Consider the following 19,678-nt stretch of genomic DNA (forward strand, 5'->3'; position numbering starts at 1 on the left):
CCACTACAATTGCACGCAGCATGTAATTCTTTAGGAGCACTGAGTATGATGCTGTTTGGGGGCATTGTCAAACCTTTAGAGAGTTACAGCTGTCCATCACCTACTTACTAAAAGTTAAATGCATTTATATAGAGTTGAGGGACGATAAAGTATTCTCCTTTTGTTTGTTTTCAGAATGCAAAGCTGCAGAGACCCAGATCAGGTAAACATTCTCCTGACATTTCTATGAATTAGTCTGTGCTACTACTACACCTGTTTGCTTTGTAATGAAACAGGGGTATATCCTGTTCTAATCATGTTCCATCATTCTAGCAATGCCTTGCTTTTATTGTCAATGGAAAACTTCTGTTGTATAGATGGTACATTACCAAATCCTGCTCCTCATTGTCATCTTGTTCTGTTAGCATTATTGCAAAATACTGAAGAGCCAGTGATATTAACACATGTTTTAAGAATTCTCCCTATGTATGTGGGAGCTTAAGGTGCATACATGTTTTCTTGGGATGAATTGTGCTTAACACTGATAGCAGATAGCAGAACTGAAGACATTGCAGACAATGTTGGCCTGATGCTGGAGAGGCTCAGGGGTTTTTTTTGAAAGCAAGCTAATGAAAATGTTTTCTTTAAATTATTTTGTATTGCTTGTTGTTACAGAGATTCCCCGGGATCGGTCTCCTTCCCCTCCCCCCCTTCCTGAAAGAACTCCTGAGTCCTTTATTCTTGCAGATGAGGAATGTAAGTACAATAGCTGTGGTTGTCTTATAACAACATTATTGGGTGGTGATTTTAGTTAATGCATTTTCATTTGAGGAGGTAGCAAATACAAAGTCAGGTTTGAGAAGGTCTGGGTGAAATGTGCTGGAGGAGAATCTTGTTGTTGGCATCTGTCTGTCTTGGGAGACAATGGAGGAGTGTGCCTTTGGCGGTAAAGTCAAATCTTTTGAGAGTTACAGCACCTGCTGTGGCTGTAGAGTCTGATATTGGAGAGAAATGTTTTGTTGCAGCTGGGGCAGATGGAGGAAAATCACAGCAACAAGAAAGGAAGATAACAATGAGACTCCATATAATCACATTCAGAACCCACCTTTTGTCAGTAATTCCTATTAATACATACTTGTGGCATACTGAGAAACAATACCGAATGTCTATAAATCAAGTGATGCAGCCAGAGAACCTCAGAAGGGCAAAAAAAAATCTCCAATGTGGTTTACAGTCTAGTATTAATTATACATTTAATTATATTGAAAGAATTGCCATATTTTGGGGGGAAGAATTGGTTTGTTTTCTTTTTCTTCTCAAATGATGCCTTCCATATATAGCAGGGGTAGGGAACCTTTGACCCTCCAGATGTTGTTGGACTACAACTCCCATAATCCATGAACATTAGCCATGCTGACTGCTAGGGCTGTTGGGAATTGGAGTCCAGCAACATTTGGAGGTCTACAGGTTCCCCCATGTATATGGAAGCGTCGATACAGTTATTATTTTGCTAAGTGTGTTTTTGTTTTTCTAGCTCAACCATCTGTTACGAACAATGCTGTGAGTTTTGGAGAGTCTGTGATTAGATCAACAGACAAGTCATCAAAGGAAGCAAAATGCTTCAGGAGGAGTAAGGTAAAGGAGCATAGAGAATGCATAAGAAGTGGAGGGAGAGACGGCTGTAACATTTCTATTAGCAGAGAAGCAGGGCTTCCCCCATTCCATGCTAATTATATAAGTTTCAGCTGTGCAGAAGTTCTTTATCTTTAAATAGAGAACTGTCTTCTGACGGAGGGCTGCCTTCTGTTAGGTAGACTGTTAGGTAGACTACCCATGACTACCCAACTTTCCAGTTTTAGCCCACATTATGCTGCTTAAAAACACAACCTAACAATTGTTAGGTGTCTCTCTCCCCCACTGACTCCATCCATAATATGGAGAAGAAATAAGTTTTTAACTGGTAGATCCTCTGGTAAAAACCAGAGCTTGGAACATTTCTCATTCACAACACTAGGGAGCGCTCTAAGCAAGAAAGAGAAGCAAATACAGTACTGTACCTATGAAACCAGAAACTGCAGTTTTGCTACCTGTGCAGTTAAGCTGTAATAATCAAATATGTAAATTAACAATGATTCACTCTTTTCAGAAGGAAATATACCCAAGGACCTTAATTTCAAATTAATGGCCCATTGTGATGCAACTCGAGGCTGGCTTTGTTTCACCTTTAAAGGGTTACTAGAGCCTCAATGCAAAGGGGAACAAAGCTCTTCATCTTCTAACTGGACGAGAACTCCATTCTGCTGTCCCAGAATGAATGGGAAAGAATGGGCTGCTTGTGTTGATCTAGGGTGCTTCCACACAGCAATTCATTGTACACTCAGCGCTTCTCAAATGTCACCCTATATCCCCCCCATCCAATTTGATCCATGTTTACCATTTCCATTTTATTTTTACTCATTGGATTTCCTGCAGAAATAGTCGATCCAGATTAAATGAGTTGGGTGGGTAGAATATGGGACAGCCTTTTGACAGGTACTCATGACAGTTGCTCCCTGTAGTTTATTTTTTCAAAAAATCTGTTCTTAATAAGCAGGGTTTTTGCAACACCGTAATTTTTCTGTGTTTTTCCCCCTAGAGCTTGAAAATTTTACGAAATGTGAAAAACAGTAAGTCTTTTGAATTTATAGACTGTCTGTATTTTGCATATTCACTGCGGTGGTGCTGTGTTGTAGTCTGAGGCGAGGAACCATAACCCCTAACAATTCTATTGGGAGATGAAGGCACTCAGTAGTTTTGCTGTATTAATAAAGACCTATCACGCAGCTCCACTGTTTTTCACTGTGCATCTCAGAGGGTTTCAGAACCAGGAATTAATTAAAGATCTACATTTATCTGCGGAGGTCTCATTGTGAATACTAAACAGAGAAGGCAATTTCTAAAATGTGAAATCTTTGTGTATACTGCTTGCCAAGCCTCTCCCACATCTTTTCAGTATCTCTTCTGTATAAGAGGCAGGTGAACTATGCATTATGATCACCATGGGTCAACAAGATCCTAATGCTATTATTCCCATGAAGCAACATTCATTATGTGAACTGGGGCATTATTTCATTCCACACACGATAGATGACAGGCCTTTTAGATTAGACCTACTTGGGATGGTACCTCTAGCACAAAACATTATTTTTTTTAAATGCTGATTTATAAAGCTTTGCTCCATGCACCTGTTGATGCAGGTTCCTGCCTTCAAAGGTTTTCCAGGAAACCTTGATAAATCTTTATGGTGCTCTTCCTGTGTGTCCTTCTTTGGATTAACAAAAGCAGGAAATATCGCTGCCAACGTTGCTGATTTGGTAGCACGGCATCTTCTAAGATGTGCATTGTAACAAAATCCAGGCAATATCAGCAGCTAGTGGTCACCTTGTGGGTGGAATATTTTTAATGTATTTCTTGTTCCTCTTGTCTTTAATGTAACAATGTAGAGTTTATTGCCTCTTTGTTTGGTTGTAAGTCACTTTGGGTTGCCCTGGGCAAGATAAAGCAACTGGCAAATTTAATAAAGAAATTTTATATAGAGCGATATAGATATATGAATATATGCTGTATTGTTTTCTTGTTTTTGCAATTAAAAAAAAATATTTTTAAAATCTAAGGGGGGCGGGATGGAGAGTATTATTTTAGCCAGTTGGGCCTGAGATGGGGAGAGAGGTGGAAGCCGGTTAGGTATTGGCAGAAGGAAGGAGGAGAGTGTCAGCGCTAGACTGGTGAAGAGAGAAACAGTCAAGAACTGGGATCTATGGACAGCTTTCCTCTGTAGTGAGCTACTAAAATGCATGTGGCAGCTTCTCAATGAAGAACCCTGGACTAGCTGTGCCCACCCAGGCTGGCTACAGGATCCTTCTGGACAAGAATAAGTATAGGAGGACTTCCTGTTCCAACTGAACCTCGCTTGAGCAACAAAGTCTTCCTAAACTCTGATGTGTTCCAGTATCATTGGTTGGTCTTTGGTATTGGCCTCTGGATTGCTCTTCAGCCTTGCCTCCTAACTTGTCCTTTTGGATTCTGACTTTTACTCTGGCCTTCGTCCTATGGCTTCTGGCACACATCTGGATACTGCCAGCAGTCCAGCCCCCGACAATACAGTTGGATTGCTGTGTTTGCAGAAGGCATGTCTACATCTGGGCCTTAATCACAGGCACCAACAAAGGGTTAAATAGAGCAGGATGTCAAGGTGAGGCAGAGGAAGAAAAGTAATGTGAAGGTTGTAGAATGTTGCCCCAGACACAGCTTAATATTCTGTGCCTCCTGGAAAGATCCTTCAAGTTCTGTGGTGCGTATTAAACATTTTTCCAGCTCTATGCAGGCAGCTCATCCATGTGCAGCTCCTGAACAGCTAAGAGAGTGTTTAAATGACCCAATAATACAGCCATAGGCCTTTGTCACTTAATAAGCACTCCTCCCCCTCCTGCAGAACAGTGCTTGTGGGGAAGACCCGTGCAATTTATCCCTATTGTTGGGTCATGTGAACCACTTAGCAGATGCACAAGAACTTGCTGACAGATCAGTAATTCCTATGTGACTAGAAAAACATCTCAGGAGCAGAGCAACCAGTATACAATGCAGAATACAGAATACAGTGGTCTTCAAAATTCTGAGTTATGGTTATTCACTCTTGTGCCCAGCCTGAGTACCACAGCCTCCCCAGCAGGAATCATGTTTCAAGAAGCCTGTGATGTTTACATGGGCCATCAGCTCAATCCTAACAATGTCTACTGAGACATTGCACTCAACATGACTTGCTCCAAAATAAGTGGGTTAGGATTGCAGCCTATTGGTCCCTAAGATCTTCCTTTCTATTTCTAGGTATTTGTGGTTCACCTTCAGTTTTAAAAGTTCCAGAGGCTCATCAATCAAATCACTCCAGCTCTGTTTTGAGATTTGGTATGTTGTTGTTGTTTTAAAAAGTGATGCTCCCTTATTTGACTAACCATGAAAAAACTTAAGGGTAGTGTGGTTGTTGTTTTGCTACTATGGTTATTGTTGCACATTGTTTTAGTTTATAGATATTAGAGGAATGCACTCTATACTCTTGGGTCTGATGAAACAGTCAACTTGTGTTGTTTTTTTAAGTAATATTTATTAAAGTTTCAAAAGATTACAAAAGTAAGAAAAAAAATAATAAAACAAAAAGTTACAAAAAACTGAAAAAACCCCCAATTAAAAACAAATCAATTTTTCCATAACTTATCTTTCATTTACTTGTTTCCTTGACCTCCTCACACCTCCCTTTCTTGTATTCTAGTTCAGTTAGTTAATTCAGCAAATCCTTTCCATCTTTGTTTTTATCTTCTTCATTTATCTTAGTATATTTTAACTTTACATTCTCACCTGTTGACAACCCATTTTTACATACTCCTTTATAACATTACTTCTAAAACCACATAACTTCATTCCAGCATCCTTCTAACATTCCTTAATTTTACAATGTTTCTGTAGATAGTCTTTAAATTGAAACAGTCAACTTGGAATCATAGAATTGTAGAGCTGCATGAGACCACAAGTATCATCTAGTCCAACCCCTGCAATGCAGGAAGAAGAGTAGAAGAAGAGTTTAGATTTGATATCCCGCTTTATCACTACCCTAAGGAGTCTCAAAGCGGCTAACATTCTCCTTTCCCTTCCTCCCCACAATAAAAACAAAAAAAATTCCTTCCAGTAGCACCTTAAAGACCAACTAAGTTAGTTCTTGGTATGAGCTTTCGTGTGCATGCACACTTCTTCAGATACACTGAAACAGAAGTTTCCAGACCCTTCTATGTTTCAGTGTATCTGAAGAAGTGTGCATGCACACGAAAGCTCATACCAAGAACTAACTTAGTTGGTCTTTAAGGTGCTACTGGAAGGAATTTTTTTTGTTTTGACTATGGCAGACCAACACGGCTACCTATCTGTAACTCCCCCACAATAAACACTCTGTGAAGTGAGTGGGGCTGAGAGACTTCAGAGAAGAGTGACTAGCCCAAGGTCACCCAGCAGCTGCATGTGGAGGAGCGGGGACACGAACCCTGTTCACCAGATTACAAGTCTACTGCTCTTAACCACTACACCACACTGGTGTATGTGTCAAAATGCTGGAGATTTACAATTCTTGCTGTGGCTGTAGAGACTGATGTGAGAGAGACATGTTTATCGGTTTTCGTGCTACAAGTACACCATGGCATTTCTTCTCTCTGTGCTCCTCCCAGTGGCCATTCCTCCTGACAGAGCTATCCCAGCACCATGCTTGATGGCTACATATTGTGAAACTATAACAGTAGTTTTCAAAATACTTACTTCTGGGGTTGTTACACTCTCTTTCCCAAGCCCACTCCCAGAGTAAATAATTCCAACAATGTGATATACAGTATAAATGTCAATATATCAGACTCACTTGTCATTAGCTGAATCAGACAGCTGGCCTCTTTTATTATTCTTGTGTGAGAATCACATGCCAGTCTCTTAGAACCATAGAACTGTAGAGTTGGGCGGGACCACAAGGGTCCTCTAGACCATAAGTAACATGTTATTGGTTTTGTTTTCTAGGCTTTGCAAACCGGTTTTCAAAACCCAAGGGACCAAGAGATCCACCACCAAGTTGGAACATTTAGTAGAACTTTGCTGATGCCCTTTGTCTCTGCAGGAGCCTTGCCTTCTTCTGTCATCAGTTCAGCAATTGGAGTCTGTGGCAAGACCATCATTTGGAACAAAATGGCTTTTGTTGTCGTGCTACTGGAAAGATAGTATATGTGACCACTATAGACAAAATATAATACTGAACTGTGAAAGTTCCTGGCTTCTGTTCACATTTCCAATGAAGTACTATTTGTCGAAACTACACACTGCCAAACAAAGAGAAGTGCTGGGGCTCACACCTTTCCCAAAGCAACAGCATCTTTCCTGGGGGTGTGTACTCCATTCCAGGAGGCATTAGCGAAGAAGTGGCTCAGCAGGGGGAAATGCTGAAGATGAGAGGCACTGTTATTTATTAGTAATTATTTTGTTCCAAGAATTGAGTGATATTCAGTTGTGGATTTTTCAAGCTCAGACCTTTCTTTTGAAATATATCAGAAACTGGTAGGGAATTTCTCTGTTGTATTCTCACGCAGAGAACATTTATTTCCATGAATGTAATGGACACCAGGTAATCAATGGTGGACACAGAAGCAATAGTTGTATCCTGTGATGTAGCTGAAGTAGGAGGTCAGCCACCCACAGGTGCCCTGTCTCTAAAAAATCAACAAGTAAGCAAGCCGTTTGGGCTGCCTACATTTAAAATAAAACCAATCATCCTTCAAACAGCCATTGGGATGTCTCCAAACCAACTGCTTGGTTTTGATCCTGAGTCTTGTTGAAATTTTAGGGAATAATTCCTGACCATTTTAATACTCTGGCATGTGGCGCCTCAACACCTGCAACAAGATTTTCTCCAGCTGGGATCTGTTTCCCCAAACGTTCAAAATTAGGAGTTTTTTATTTGCCCTATCTTTTGCAATCAGAACTTGAAATTCTCTCTCACAAGTTTGTGGGCTAGAATTTTGGGATTGCAAAGCTTTTATACTTTGCACTGAAGCAGTATTCTCCACGCTCAAATGTTCAAAGTACTGGTGTATAAACACATAAGGTGCATTGTGCAAGGGGCACCTACAGGATAAGGTATTTGCATTGTGGAAACACTCCCAGATGGCTGGAGCAAGTGAGATGTGGTACACTCTAGAGAAGAGAACAAAGATGGGTGGTGGGGGATCAGGCACAACTGACAGACTTTATTTCTGTAAAAAAAATGACTTGAAAAACAAACTTAAAGAAACCCTAAAGCATTTAATGGAATGTTTATATGGGAGTTGCAATATAATAAAATAAAATGTTTTATTTATCTAGTATGCTGGTTACTGCTTCTGCAGATTGCATTTCTACAAAATTCAATAGTGGTGCATATTTCAGATTTATCTCAAAAGTGTAGAGCACTACCAGTGGCACTGTCAAAAAGAAGTTACTTAACTTTTAATGACATACTTATTGAGTTGCCAACAGCTACATTCTGAGTACTAATATTCAGAACTCTGATAGATAAGGGACTGGCTTCCACTTAAAAGCAAAAATTTAAGTCAGCCATGTAGGTCAAGGACTCATTTGAATTACAAACACAAATGAGTCAGAGAATGCAAATTGGGTTGCATGTATGAAAATCTTAAGGCAGGTTATTCAATTTTTGATATATTTGCATGGCTCTTTTACCGTGGGATTCATTGTGTGTCTAATACAAAGAGTGCTCCTCTCACTGTCAGGTTAGCATCTGTTCTAGTTGCATCTAGTTGCTGCCTTGGAGATGAGGAAAGGGACATATTCAACCTCCCTGGATCTCCCTGACAAATGCATGGATGGACTCCAACTGCGTACTGTACGATAATGTCTATATCTTATTTGTGCTAGTGGAATCTATTTTTCTGCAGGGGTGTGAATTATTTCATTTTCTATTTAAAAGCATTTATAGAGCACTTAATATTTTTAAAAATATCTAAGAGGTGTACAACATAAAAACAATAAACAATATTGCTATGACAGCTTTGGGGTGGGTGGGCTGAATGTCTGCCCCCCTTCTAATTCTTGGAATACCCAGGCTAGCATCCTGGTGAGGTGATAGCCTGGGTGATTGGTCATTAAGGGGAACAGTAATAATGGGTGGGGGGCCCTCCCCAGGGTGGGGGAGCGTCCCCTAATACACAGATAGTTAGAAAGGCAAAACCAGAGTTCAGAGCAGAGAGTTGGAGGGATGCTGGAAATTGTAGGTCTGTGGGAATCGGTACCGTTCTCAGGATGTTGATGTGGGCGTGACCTGTTGGTTTTAAGAGATGTAAGAAAGGATGTATACAAGTTTGATAGAGGACAACAAATTTTATGGGAGCTGCTGCATTTAAAGAGGGAGAAAAACGGAATTATACATGGGTCTTTCTAATGCTAAAAAAAGTTGAATCTGCAAATGGAGTGAGGCAAAATATTCCTGCCTGCCATATCTGCACCTCCATGCAACAATAGAACTTCATTAATTCTCAGATCTACAAGGACGTTCTTGTGTCATGTCTCCTCTGCCAGTGTAGAATGAGTGAAAAGAAGAACTGGCCTTACACTGGATAAGCCAGCTGTGTTTCCTCTTCTTCAGACAGCAACTAGAGTGCAGCACACATCCCCTTCAACAGCCCAACAGCAAGACTGTTGCTGGGCAATCTGTTTCTAGATGGACTGGGCTGCTTACTTCCTCTCTTTCAGTCAGCCTCTTCCTGATTTTGGAGAAGCAATAGAAAATCCTGTGGCAATCAAGGCGTAATTTATGCTTCATCTATTTCAGAATAATCTTTTAATTAGGCGAATGCTAATAGGAACCATTGTAGCCAAACATTCGAACAACAGAGCACTTGCCAACTGTTTTAGTACTCTGTGTGCAAATCTCGATTTTCCTAATTACTCAGTTCACAGATGTGTTGAATTTCTAATTTTGCCATGAAGGATTTAATTAAAAATAAACATGCTTAGCTCAGATCTTTTTTTAAAGGAAAGAAACCTGAAGTTAAGTGCAGATTCGGGAGTAATCAAACCTATTTTCTTTCCTTCTGTTTCTGGCTGTGTGAGATTGTACCAGTTTGTATTCTTTTAAGTATGTTTTCAGCTAAATAGATTAAGAAGAAAAGGTGCTGTTTCCTGTGGGTGTCCGGCTCGTTCTATGGGTTCAGTATATTCCTCATTGACTAGAGGCATAAAAAGGTCTGCTGGATCAGGCCAGGGGCTCAGCAAGTCCAGCACTCTGTTCTTGCAGGGACCCACCAGATACCTATGGGAAGCTTGAGGTATGGAGACAGATCTTAGACACAAGTTACATAGTTTGGTTAGACTATTGCAATTTCACATTTGAATTCTTTAAAGACTCTTGGGTGGATGCCAACTGGACTGCGTGATTTGCTAAGTTTTCATTTTGTCAATAAGGACTAGAACTTCATCTCCCACTGCAAACACTGAAGCACTATGCTTCAGGTGAGCAGGGAGGTGGCAATTTACACACCTATTTTATATGATGCAAATCTAAACTTGAAAGGGAGAGAGAGAATGCCAAAGCCAAGTAGCAACTATATATCAGTTCCTTGTCTTTCAATGTGCATTTCCAGTTCAGACTACTTTTGTATTTTGTTTGGAAGGTGGGGAAGATTTTAGAAGTGGCTGCTTGTCAGCCTGGGGCTGCTACAGTTTGCATAAGTACATCAAATAGCAATTAGTGGGCTTGTTTGCTTTGAAGAATTATCTCCCCTTAACACAAAAGTATTTGGGTTCATATTTGCAATATATGGAACACCTCAAACTAAATGCCTCTAAAAACCAATCCTTATGTAAAATGCAGTATGCCTAGCAACTGTATTCCATGAATAGTGCAGTCCTAAAGATGTTTATTGAGAGGCAAGTCCCACTTTATTGAAAGGTGCTTAATCCCAGTTAAGTATGCACCACAGCACACCCTAACCAACTGAAACCTAGGGTTGTCTCAAATTTGTCATTTGGAAAGTTTGTCTATTTGTCAGCTACTCAAGTACTTGATACGTTTGACATTCAAGGTGCATGTCTTCAATTTTTGATAGTTGACATGCTGTAGTATTTGTTAAATTGTACTTTAATGTGTTTTGAATTGTTTTAATCCATGGGGTTAACTGCCTTTGATATTTAGGTTGGAAGGCAGGATAGGCATATTTAAAACAAACATTATGGCAGTACTGGTAATAGATATATCATTGTGTCTCGCTGTAGTTTCTAAAACTTTCCACCTGCTGGGAACACCTTCTGAATTCTCAACTCAAATAATTTTTGCTTTCTGGAGTTCATTTTTTCTCTCCACAAATTCTTGAAGTATATATTATATTGGGATGGTGAACCTTCAACCTGTGGTCCAAATGCACTTTGGGGAGGGCTCCCATACAGTTTGCAGTCTTGCTTCTCCTTTCTTTTCCTCCCCCCTCCCCTCCCAGCAAGTTCCTGGAGGGGAAGAACAGATAGCTCTATTCCTTCATTGGAGCCTGATGCATTTCTGTGAGAGCTGCTGAAAAAGGAAAGCCAGAGAGAGGAAGAGATTTGCTCTGAGCCGTGGTAAAGTGTGGCTACCAGTCCTGCTGATCAGCAGCACACAGCTCCTTCTTTCCCACTGCTCAGCTACTGCCTGCCGATCAACCCAGAAGGAAGCTTACCCAGGAGGAATGGTTTTAAACCCTTCTAGTTTTGATGTCAAATGGTTTTTGGATATGTGAATGCATACAAATGGGTCATCCTCACCTACTTTTGGCTCTGGTCTACTCACCATCACCATACACAGATGATTCCCCACCTATACTTTAGATCTAGGATTATTTGAGGAACTGTTGAACTGTTAAGTGCTTTTTCAAGAGATTTTGCTTTAAGCTATTTATGCAATTTATTTTGTGTATTACTACTACTACTACTACTACTTTGGGTGAGACATGTTTTAAGTCAGATGTCACACTTCACTTTGTTTTCGATTATTTTGTTTTACAAGAAGAACCATGATATCTCATCAACTGGAGATGGGTGCAAGACACATATACTAAGAGGACAAAGGTTTGTTTTGAATTCTAGAACAGATCTAAGCTCACAGTCTGTTCCTAGTTACCCTAGGCTTCCCTCATTTTGGCTGTCCAATTTAATGTGTGTGTCATTTTGTTGTTGATATTATTAGAACGGTGAGTCTGAAATGCTGAGGCACTGCAAAACACTTGAAGATATACTAGTAGAATGGGCTCAATCTTCTGCTCACCCTTGCCTAGGGGTACCATTGGTCCTCACTACCACTCACTGTGATCTGAAAGTATGTCTCAGAACATACACAGCATCTTGGATGTGCCACAGCTCAGTACTTTGCATGAAGGAAGTCTCTGTTGAATCCCTGGCATCTCTAGGTAGGGATAGTAATATCTCTTGTCTGAAACCATGGAGAGCTACTGCCAGTCAGAGCAGACAATACTGTGGTAGATGGACCAGTGGTCTGACTGTGTATAAGGCAGCTTCCTATACTGTATTCTATTTTGTTTGGCTTAAGTAATGCAAATTTCTTATCCTGCATGATACTGAGAGAGTAATGTGTCTAAAAAGTATATATCCTATAAGCAGATGTACAGTTGAGATGAATTCTATCTGCCAGACTCTCATCCTTGTACATACTGTACTGTACTCAAGTTAACTTTGATCTTCTATAAAATACAAAACAACAGAGCTCCCTCTAGCAGTGATTAACTGAAATATTTGAGTGACCTAGTTTATCAGTCTGAATGCTGCTGCTGCTTCTTCATTAAGTAAGTATGAGCTGTCCAAGTTCAAATGCTTTTTGGAGTTCTCTGAAAAAGACCTGAACTTTTTATGCTTTATGGTGGCAGAACAAATATCTGCCATGAGGGGATTGCTAGTTAGGCAAAATAATACACCTGAGCAGAGTATTGACAGCTTCAGGATGAAGGACCTAGATTGCAGCATTTGCAGAGATAACTAGGCCAGAACTTAAAATGTGCACCAAATGCACTATTTGTTGAAACACAGCTTCCTAAACATCTGTTACCAGACACCTATATGCAGTACTAATTGCGGAGGGAAAACATTTATCTTTGCATCAAAGAGCACTTTCGAAACTCACTGGACCAATTTATATTCTACAGGATCAGGAAGAAAAGGAAGTATGTTGGTAATTACAGACAACACAAATCCTGGTTCTTTGCAAGTGCAGCTAACAGCTTAACCTTTGTGTTTTACATGGCTCTTCCAAAGTTATACCTCTTGTCTATGAAGATGAGATTGTGAAGTTGGTTTCCTTTTCAAACTTTTTAAGATTATTTTTTCAGTTTCAACAGCAGGCCCATGAGCTTCTCTACACTGCTGCTACTTGGGCAAAGACATACCTCTTTTCCTGAGCAATTAACATGTGCAGGATTGGGGGGAGGTATGTTTGTGTGTGGCTGCTGACTTATTGGACAAATCAGTTTTCTTTTACTGACACAAAGATCCATTTGTTCCTATCAACACTATTACCATAAAGTATCATGACTAAACCTAAAATAAACAGTATGTAGTCTGTGACTCCAACGAATTCAGTAGGATTTCTAAATTTTGTGCATGCCACTTAAGATCAGATAATTAAAATAGTCTAATGTACCTTTTACTTCCCCAGTAATTTCACAAGTTACACTTTCAAGGGCAACTTTGCCATTGTGAAACCTGTAAAAATTAGTAATCAGATCTAGAATTTCGTGCTCCCGAAGCTGGCTTAAAAAACCGGTAACATAAACGTACAGAAAATAATAATGGACCCTGCTGAAATAGAAGTCCTCTCTCTTCTTACTAAAGTGCGGGTTAGCTGTTTACTTAACAATGATGAAATGCACTCTGTATGTGCTCAGAGACTTTATCGTCAAATGCTGTTTTTTATTTCCCGGAATTCAAATTTGCAACTAAAAATAGGTTCCAAAATAACCCCTAAGGCACAGCAAAAAGCTGAACGACGACTGTCTTCCGTCCCTGGTGGCAGCAACGCCGCCTCCTCCTCTCAGAAGTAAACGAACAGTCCACGTGATTAGGCCGCACTGCGTGACTCTTCGCACGCTCCTCTCCCTCAAGAACTACCCGGAGCCCAAACGAAAACTTGCTTTCCCAGCAAGCTGTGCGCAGCCGAGCATGCGCTTAGTCCCTGAAAACTACAGCTCCCGACGTGCCCGCCCGGACTACAATTCCCAGGGGGTACCAGGCGGCGCCTGCGCGGTGGCAGCTGGCGCTCGGGCCATTTAAATGTGTGTGAGGGAGACGGTGAAATGGCTGCGCAGGTCGCTGCAGTGCGCGCCGTGTCCCGGGGCGCGGAAGAGACGCCTTCGCTCCCACTTGGCGACCGGCCGGGCAGACCCAGGGGAGGGGGGAGGAAGCGGAAAGGCCCGCCGGGGGAGCTCGGAGGGTGCAAGAGGGCCAAGCTGAGCCAGCAGCCGCTCGTGGTGGGGCCCGCTCAGGCGGAGCCGCCGCCGCCGCTGCCGCCGGCCGCCGTCCCCGGCCTGTCGGCGGCGCCCTCCGTAGCGTCCACGGCAGCGGGGCTCTTCACTTTCTCCCCCCTCAGCCTCCCCGCGCAGGCTCCGCGCTGCGAGCGGCGGCATCACCACCGGCACCGGCACCGCCCGGACAGCGCCGACTGCGAGCCGGGCCGCTCCTCCGGGGGGAAGCTGCACAAGGGGAGGCGGGGAAGCTCCGGCGACGGCACCGTCGGGCGGCCCAGCAAGCGAGGTGAGCGGCGGTGGGGGGCGGGCGCCCGTCGGTCCCCCTGGGTCGAGTCTCCCTTCTGGGTCGGGGTCCTTGCCCGGCAGGTAGTCGCGCGCCCCACGCCCCTCGGTCTGTGGCGCCCCACGCCGGAGGTGAGCGACACCCCCCTGCTGCCTTTCAGCGCATCTGCCAGGTCCGGTTCCTGGAGGCCAGAGCGGGGGAAATGCATCTCTGTGCGTCGCTTGGCTATTAGATTCTGCATGCTGAAATTCGCGGCGGGATAGTGGGCCCAGTCAAAGGCAGAGGTCGCTGCATTTGGTTCTGGCGACGGAGGGTGCCCCTTCGAGCTGCCAGGTGGGGTGGCGGAGTTTGCTTATTCTATACCTGTTGGAGGACTTCACCTTCGTTTGTCAGTTGGCTAGCGACAGGTTGGCTTGCTAAGGCGCGCCTGGCCCTGTCAGAGTTCCTTCTTGCCTTTTAAATGCTTGTGCTTGTCATTCCTCAGCTGCATTTCTTCACTACGTATTTAAGTTAATCTCTTGCTTTCCTCCAGATGTTGCATAGTGATATGTTTAGTTAGTTGCCTGTTTTGTTAAGGGTTAAAGGGTGAGCTAAAGTTCATTCTCTCTTTTGACAGTGTCTTATCTGTCTTATCTTTATGCTTGCTCCTGATTTCAATTATGCAGTAGGATAGTAGCAGTAGGATTGCTCTATGCAGTGTGTTTCTTGAAACCTCACTCTTGTGGAAATAGAACTTAAACAAAGATAAAAGTGAACTTTTTAAAAAGAGCCGGTGTGGCATAATGGTTAGAGTGTTGGAGCATGATCAGGGAGACCAGTGTTTGAATCCCACTCAGCCATGAATGAAGCTCACTGGGTGACCTTGGGCCGATCATCATCTCTTAGCCTAAGCTACCTCACATGGTAAGGAGGATGAAATGGGGAGGATGAGAACCATGTACACCACATTGAGCTCTTCAGAAGAAAAGCTGGTATGTAAAAAAACAACACACACACACTTAAGAAACATGGTTCTTAAGAGGACTGAACACTCATTAACCCAAGAAGTCCAACAAGTACATATATTGGTACAAAATGGCTGTTTTTGGACTAGTGTTAGTGGGGTAGGTGTCCAGAACATAATATTGCAATATTATTTTTACACTTACAAAAAGTCTTGATCTGAACATTTTGTTTTTGATTCATTGAACAGTTTTTTCTAGTTTTGCAACTTTTAAAAAAGTCAGTAGCTAAATTGTTTAATTAGGGGTGCTGCATATCAAAGTCTTACATGCATGTTGGGAGCATAAGCATGTTATTGTGCAGACTTCTGAAACTTTCATGTGAGCATACCTGAGTCTTTTGGAATGCTTAAAGTGTATATATTTAATGTCTCTAACTCTTCCAATATTTTTCCTTTTAAAAAAGAGATGAGTGCGTTTTTAAACTGCCCTGCTTCTAGATAGCTTCCCCTCTTTTAGACAGTTGGCTATTCTTCAGAAGTCTGTGGTACTAACAGTTGCATATCTAGTTTTGGAATTGCTTTAGTAGAAACTTTTGATCTCTTCAGTACATGTGATCTGCTTGTGACATGTTTGTGAGTATCTCTGAAAAATCCCTGCGTATCTAATAGAATAGTGGGGCCTAATGCTAATAGTACAATTCTAGCAACTGAAGGTAGCCATGGTGCTGTATCACTTTAGGCAGAATTTGTTTAACACTCCTATACATGTTTACTCAGATGTATGATCCAGTTGTTCAGTAGGATTTACCTTTGTGCTTAGTATTGCAGTCTAAGGATAGCTACCAAATCTCAAACCGAAGCTTGAGATTTCTAGTTTGGAATACAGCGTGGTAGTTACTAACCATATTATGACACTAATGACATATTGATAAATGAAACAGTAGCAGACCTATTATTATAGGACACTATAGTATTGTAGTGTAATGATGACTTTTAACCTAGGCAGTTGTCAGCCATGCTGTGACATTTATTATAGACATGAAGGCAAAAACCATCTTTGTTCTTTTTCCTTGCTAATGAAGCAACACCATATTTAAGCATATAAGATTTTGATAAATGAACACTTGAACAGTAAGTCTGTTAAATATCACGATGGCAGAAGAACAATTTCACTTGATGCCTATCAGTGCTGGTATCAAGAAAATTTATTGTAGGCCTGTTCTTCAGGAGAATATTTGAGTGACCAAGATTCTTGCTATGTTAAGAACATATTATGAAGAAGATATTGAAACTTGAAACACTTGTGTACAGTGAAAAGTTAAAGAAAGTCAGTACTAATGTAAGGTAAGGTTCTTTCCATTTATTTTTCCTGTAGTGAACAGGATATAATCCACAAATTTTGCTTGCTGTATACTAGACTGAGAATATTTTAATTATTGCTTTCCTGTGATTTATTTAGTAGGACAAACCAATGTGGAATAACATCAGTAGTGAAATCCCACTTGTGACTTGCAAGTAGTATTTGGGTAACTGTATAAGTGCACGATTAGACCTCTTAGTTTATGTGTCAAAAGTAGCGGGGGTGGGTGGGTGAAATTCATCACATTAGTTCATTAGAACTCTGCTTTGCTTAATGTGTTTAGAATTACCTTTCAGTGAAAAATTAGAATCCCTCATATTCACTGTGGTTAGAATGCACTTACTATGAAAAAGAAGCATTGTAATGCTTACTGAACTTAGTTGAAACTGTTATTCAGAGGACACTCTTCAGTGAAAAAGAGAGAGAAGAGCCTAATATTTTGCTCTATTGATGTGTGTTACTTAGGCCTTTGGCTGAAGAAAAACACTTCCACTTCCTTGATGACAGAGTTATATAATAAGACCTTTTTATTTTTGTACCATCACTTTGAATGCTACACACAGTCTCGCCTTTGTTTGCTAAAGATTTTTAAAGCACAGGCTCTTTTCATGCAAAGGTAATTGAGCTGTAGTAGGGCTACCTTGTCCTAGTTCTGCATTTACTGATAATTATGGCTCTTTCTATAATACATGGCAGCAAGCCCAAGTTGGGTGTCATGTACATTCAACAGTCCTGGCTCTTGTGTGTACCTGCATAACACACTACTTTTTATATAACCACTCAGAAACGCTTGTGGCCAATCGTAAGAATGACAAGAACTGGATTATACCAGAGGTGCAGATAGTTTCTCATCTGAGAAGGCTAAGAAGCAGCTATTCCTGAGCGAACAGCAGATGAAGAAGCTGGGTGCCAGAAATAATAGTACATAAGCCTTCCAAACCAATAGCTATAGTTAAAGAACATGGAAAAAGTGCTGTCAACTTCACCAGTGCAACCTTCTGTTACCTCAAAGACCAGAATATCCCCTGATGAGGGTTTTATGAAAGCGCTAGTAGTTTAGTCTTCTCTAATTTGGTGGAAATATATTAGTTGGAAACCTTTTTGAGAACAGAAAAACCAGGACACTTACGTTAAGAATCAAGATGAAAGATGAGTCTGTATAGAATCCTTTCTCAAAGATTTTGGGGTGTGGGTGTGTGCCATTTATTTGTGGAATTCTAAGGTGGTGGACCTTCTTGAGAGCAGAGGGAAGAGTGGGCATGTATCAAAACTATTTGCTGTTACCTGATGCATTACCTGAAGATCACTTTTACACATAGTATGAGTCACCAGATGACCAATGAGCCACCAGATAAGGTTTCTACCATATAGTTGCCTAGTTCTGTATTACTAAAATGACAGTATAATTTTAAATGCAGTACAGTGGTGAACATATTCCTGCCACACATTCTTACATGTAGTAAAAGTTCAGTAATTTACTAAATGGAAAGGTTTTCCTACATTGTTGCTTGGATGCCTATATTCATGCAACTTCATACAGTTTCCTGGAACTGGAAAAGCTTGGGCACTATGGAATTGGTGTCTCCATGGAAGCTAGTACCAAGATTATAGTAGTTTGTAGTCAGTTACAGGCAGTAAAGCAGTAATGTATCAAGCACCCCTACACCTGGCTTTTTGTGATATGGGGAATAAATATATACTTATAAGATACATGCCAAATATGGCAAACTTTGGCTGTGTATGAAATAGCTGCCATGAAGTTTGTAAAGATCAACACACTAGGGGAGCTGTAGCTCAGTGGGTAGAACATATGCTTTGCATGCAAAAGGTTCTAGGTGCAAGCTCTGGCTTCTTCAAGGAGGGAATGTTCCCTGTCTGAAAACTTAAGGAGCTGCTACTAGTCAGTGTAGACAATATGAAGAGCTGAATGGACCAATAGTTTGACTTTGTGTGAGGCAGATTCTAATGTCCCATAATCCTGTGACTTCAAATGCAATAGACAATATGTTCTATGGGACTAGTGAAATCCTAGATGTCTGGATTTCCTAAAACAAGTAGTAACTCCTAGTAAGGTTGAAAAACTTTTTCAGTAATGTCAGAACAGTGTGAGAACACTTTTTGAAAATGTCAGTAGTAGAGGTCTAAGTTGAAACTGGTTTACATGTAATGCTAAACCATAATGTAGTGCTACATGAATGAGTGACCCTGAGTGAAGCATCAAGTTTATGCTCACCCTCCCCTCCTGCGAGACTAGGAAGGCAATTTATGCTAAGTTTACTTTCAGTTTTAAATATTGGCATAGCATTATCTGCTTACTACAAACAAATTGTTTGCCAGCTTCAAACCATGGACAGCACAGGAAGGGGTGGAGTGTGGGCTGAAAACTGTTCAGAAACACTTCAGCCTTGTTCACATATTGCTAAACATGGTTTAGTGTTATGGTGAATCAGTCAATTGTTCAATAAAGTTCCATTTAGTTTTCTTTAAAGCAATACTTCATTAATAATACATGACATACGAGCAGCTAAATCCAACCCACGGTGGCTTCAAAGTTAGTCCAATTTATTTAAATGAGCTTGCTTCTAAGTAGGATGTTTAAAATGGGATTTCAGTTGTGTAAGGCATAAGGCATCCTACTTAGAAGCAAACTCATTTAAATAAATTGGACCAACTTTCAAGCAACCATGGGATTTCAGTTGTGTAAGGCATAAGGCGAGACACAGGTGGCGCTGTGGTCTAAACCACAGAAGCTAGGGCTTGCTGATCAGATGGGGTGAGCTCCCATTGTTTGGTCCCAGCTCCTGCTCACCTAGCAGTTTGAAAGCACATTAAAGTGCAAGTACTGTAGATAAATAGGCACTGCTTCGGTGGGAAGGTAAATGGCATTTCCATGCACTTCTCTGGTTTGCTAGAAGCAGCTTAGTCATGCTGGCCATATGACCCAGAAGCTGTCTGCGGACAAATGCCGGCTCCCTTGGCCTATAGAGCGAGATGAGCGTGCAACCCCAGAGTCGTCCACGACTGGACCTAATGGTCAGGGGTACCTTTACCTTGAAGGCATA

General features: G+C 41.3%; 2 protein-coding genes across 7 annotated transcripts in view; both read left to right on the forward strand.

Moving 5' to 3' along the window:
- The window catches only part of PTPN22 (protein tyrosine phosphatase non-receptor type 22), a 37,038-nt gene extending 29,142 nt beyond the window's left edge, over positions 1 to 7,896 (forward strand). For 3 of the 6 annotated variants that reach the window (XM_081916329.1, XM_081916328.1, XM_081916332.1), the window contains 6 exons: positions 175 to 202; positions 655 to 735; positions 1,514 to 1,614; positions 2,615 to 2,645; positions 4,843 to 4,920; positions 6,562 to 7,896. In XM_081916329.1, the coding sequence (XP_081772455.1) occupies positions 175 to 202; positions 655 to 735; positions 1,514 to 1,614; positions 2,615 to 2,645; positions 4,843 to 4,920; positions 6,562 to 6,626 (384 nt within the window). In that variant the 3' untranslated portion in view covers positions 6,627 to 7,896. Of the gene's footprint in view, positions 1 to 174; positions 203 to 654; positions 736 to 1,513; positions 1,615 to 2,614; positions 2,646 to 4,842; positions 4,921 to 6,561 lie in introns of those variants that run through there. The other 3 variants (XR_014169572.1, XM_081916331.1, XM_081916330.1) reach the window with 3 other exon arrangements.
- A 5,904-nt stretch (positions 7,897 to 13,800) lies between these two features.
- Positions 13,801 to 19,678, forward strand: part of RSBN1 (round spermatid basic protein 1) — a 36,451-nt gene continuing 30,573 nt past the window's right edge. Inside the window, exon 1 of the mRNA XM_081916344.1 lies at positions 13,801 to 14,316. Coding sequence (XP_081772470.1) covers positions 13,860 to 14,316 — 457 coding nt within the window. The 5' untranslated portion in view covers positions 13,801 to 13,859. The remainder of the gene's footprint in view (positions 14,317 to 19,678) is intronic.

The sequence above is a fragment of the Podarcis melisellensis genome, assembly GCF_964234715.1.
Source record: "Podarcis melisellensis genome assembly, chromosome: 6".
NCBI classification, from domain to species: domain Eukaryota; kingdom Metazoa; phylum Chordata; class Lepidosauria; order Squamata; family Lacertidae; genus Podarcis; species Podarcis melisellensis.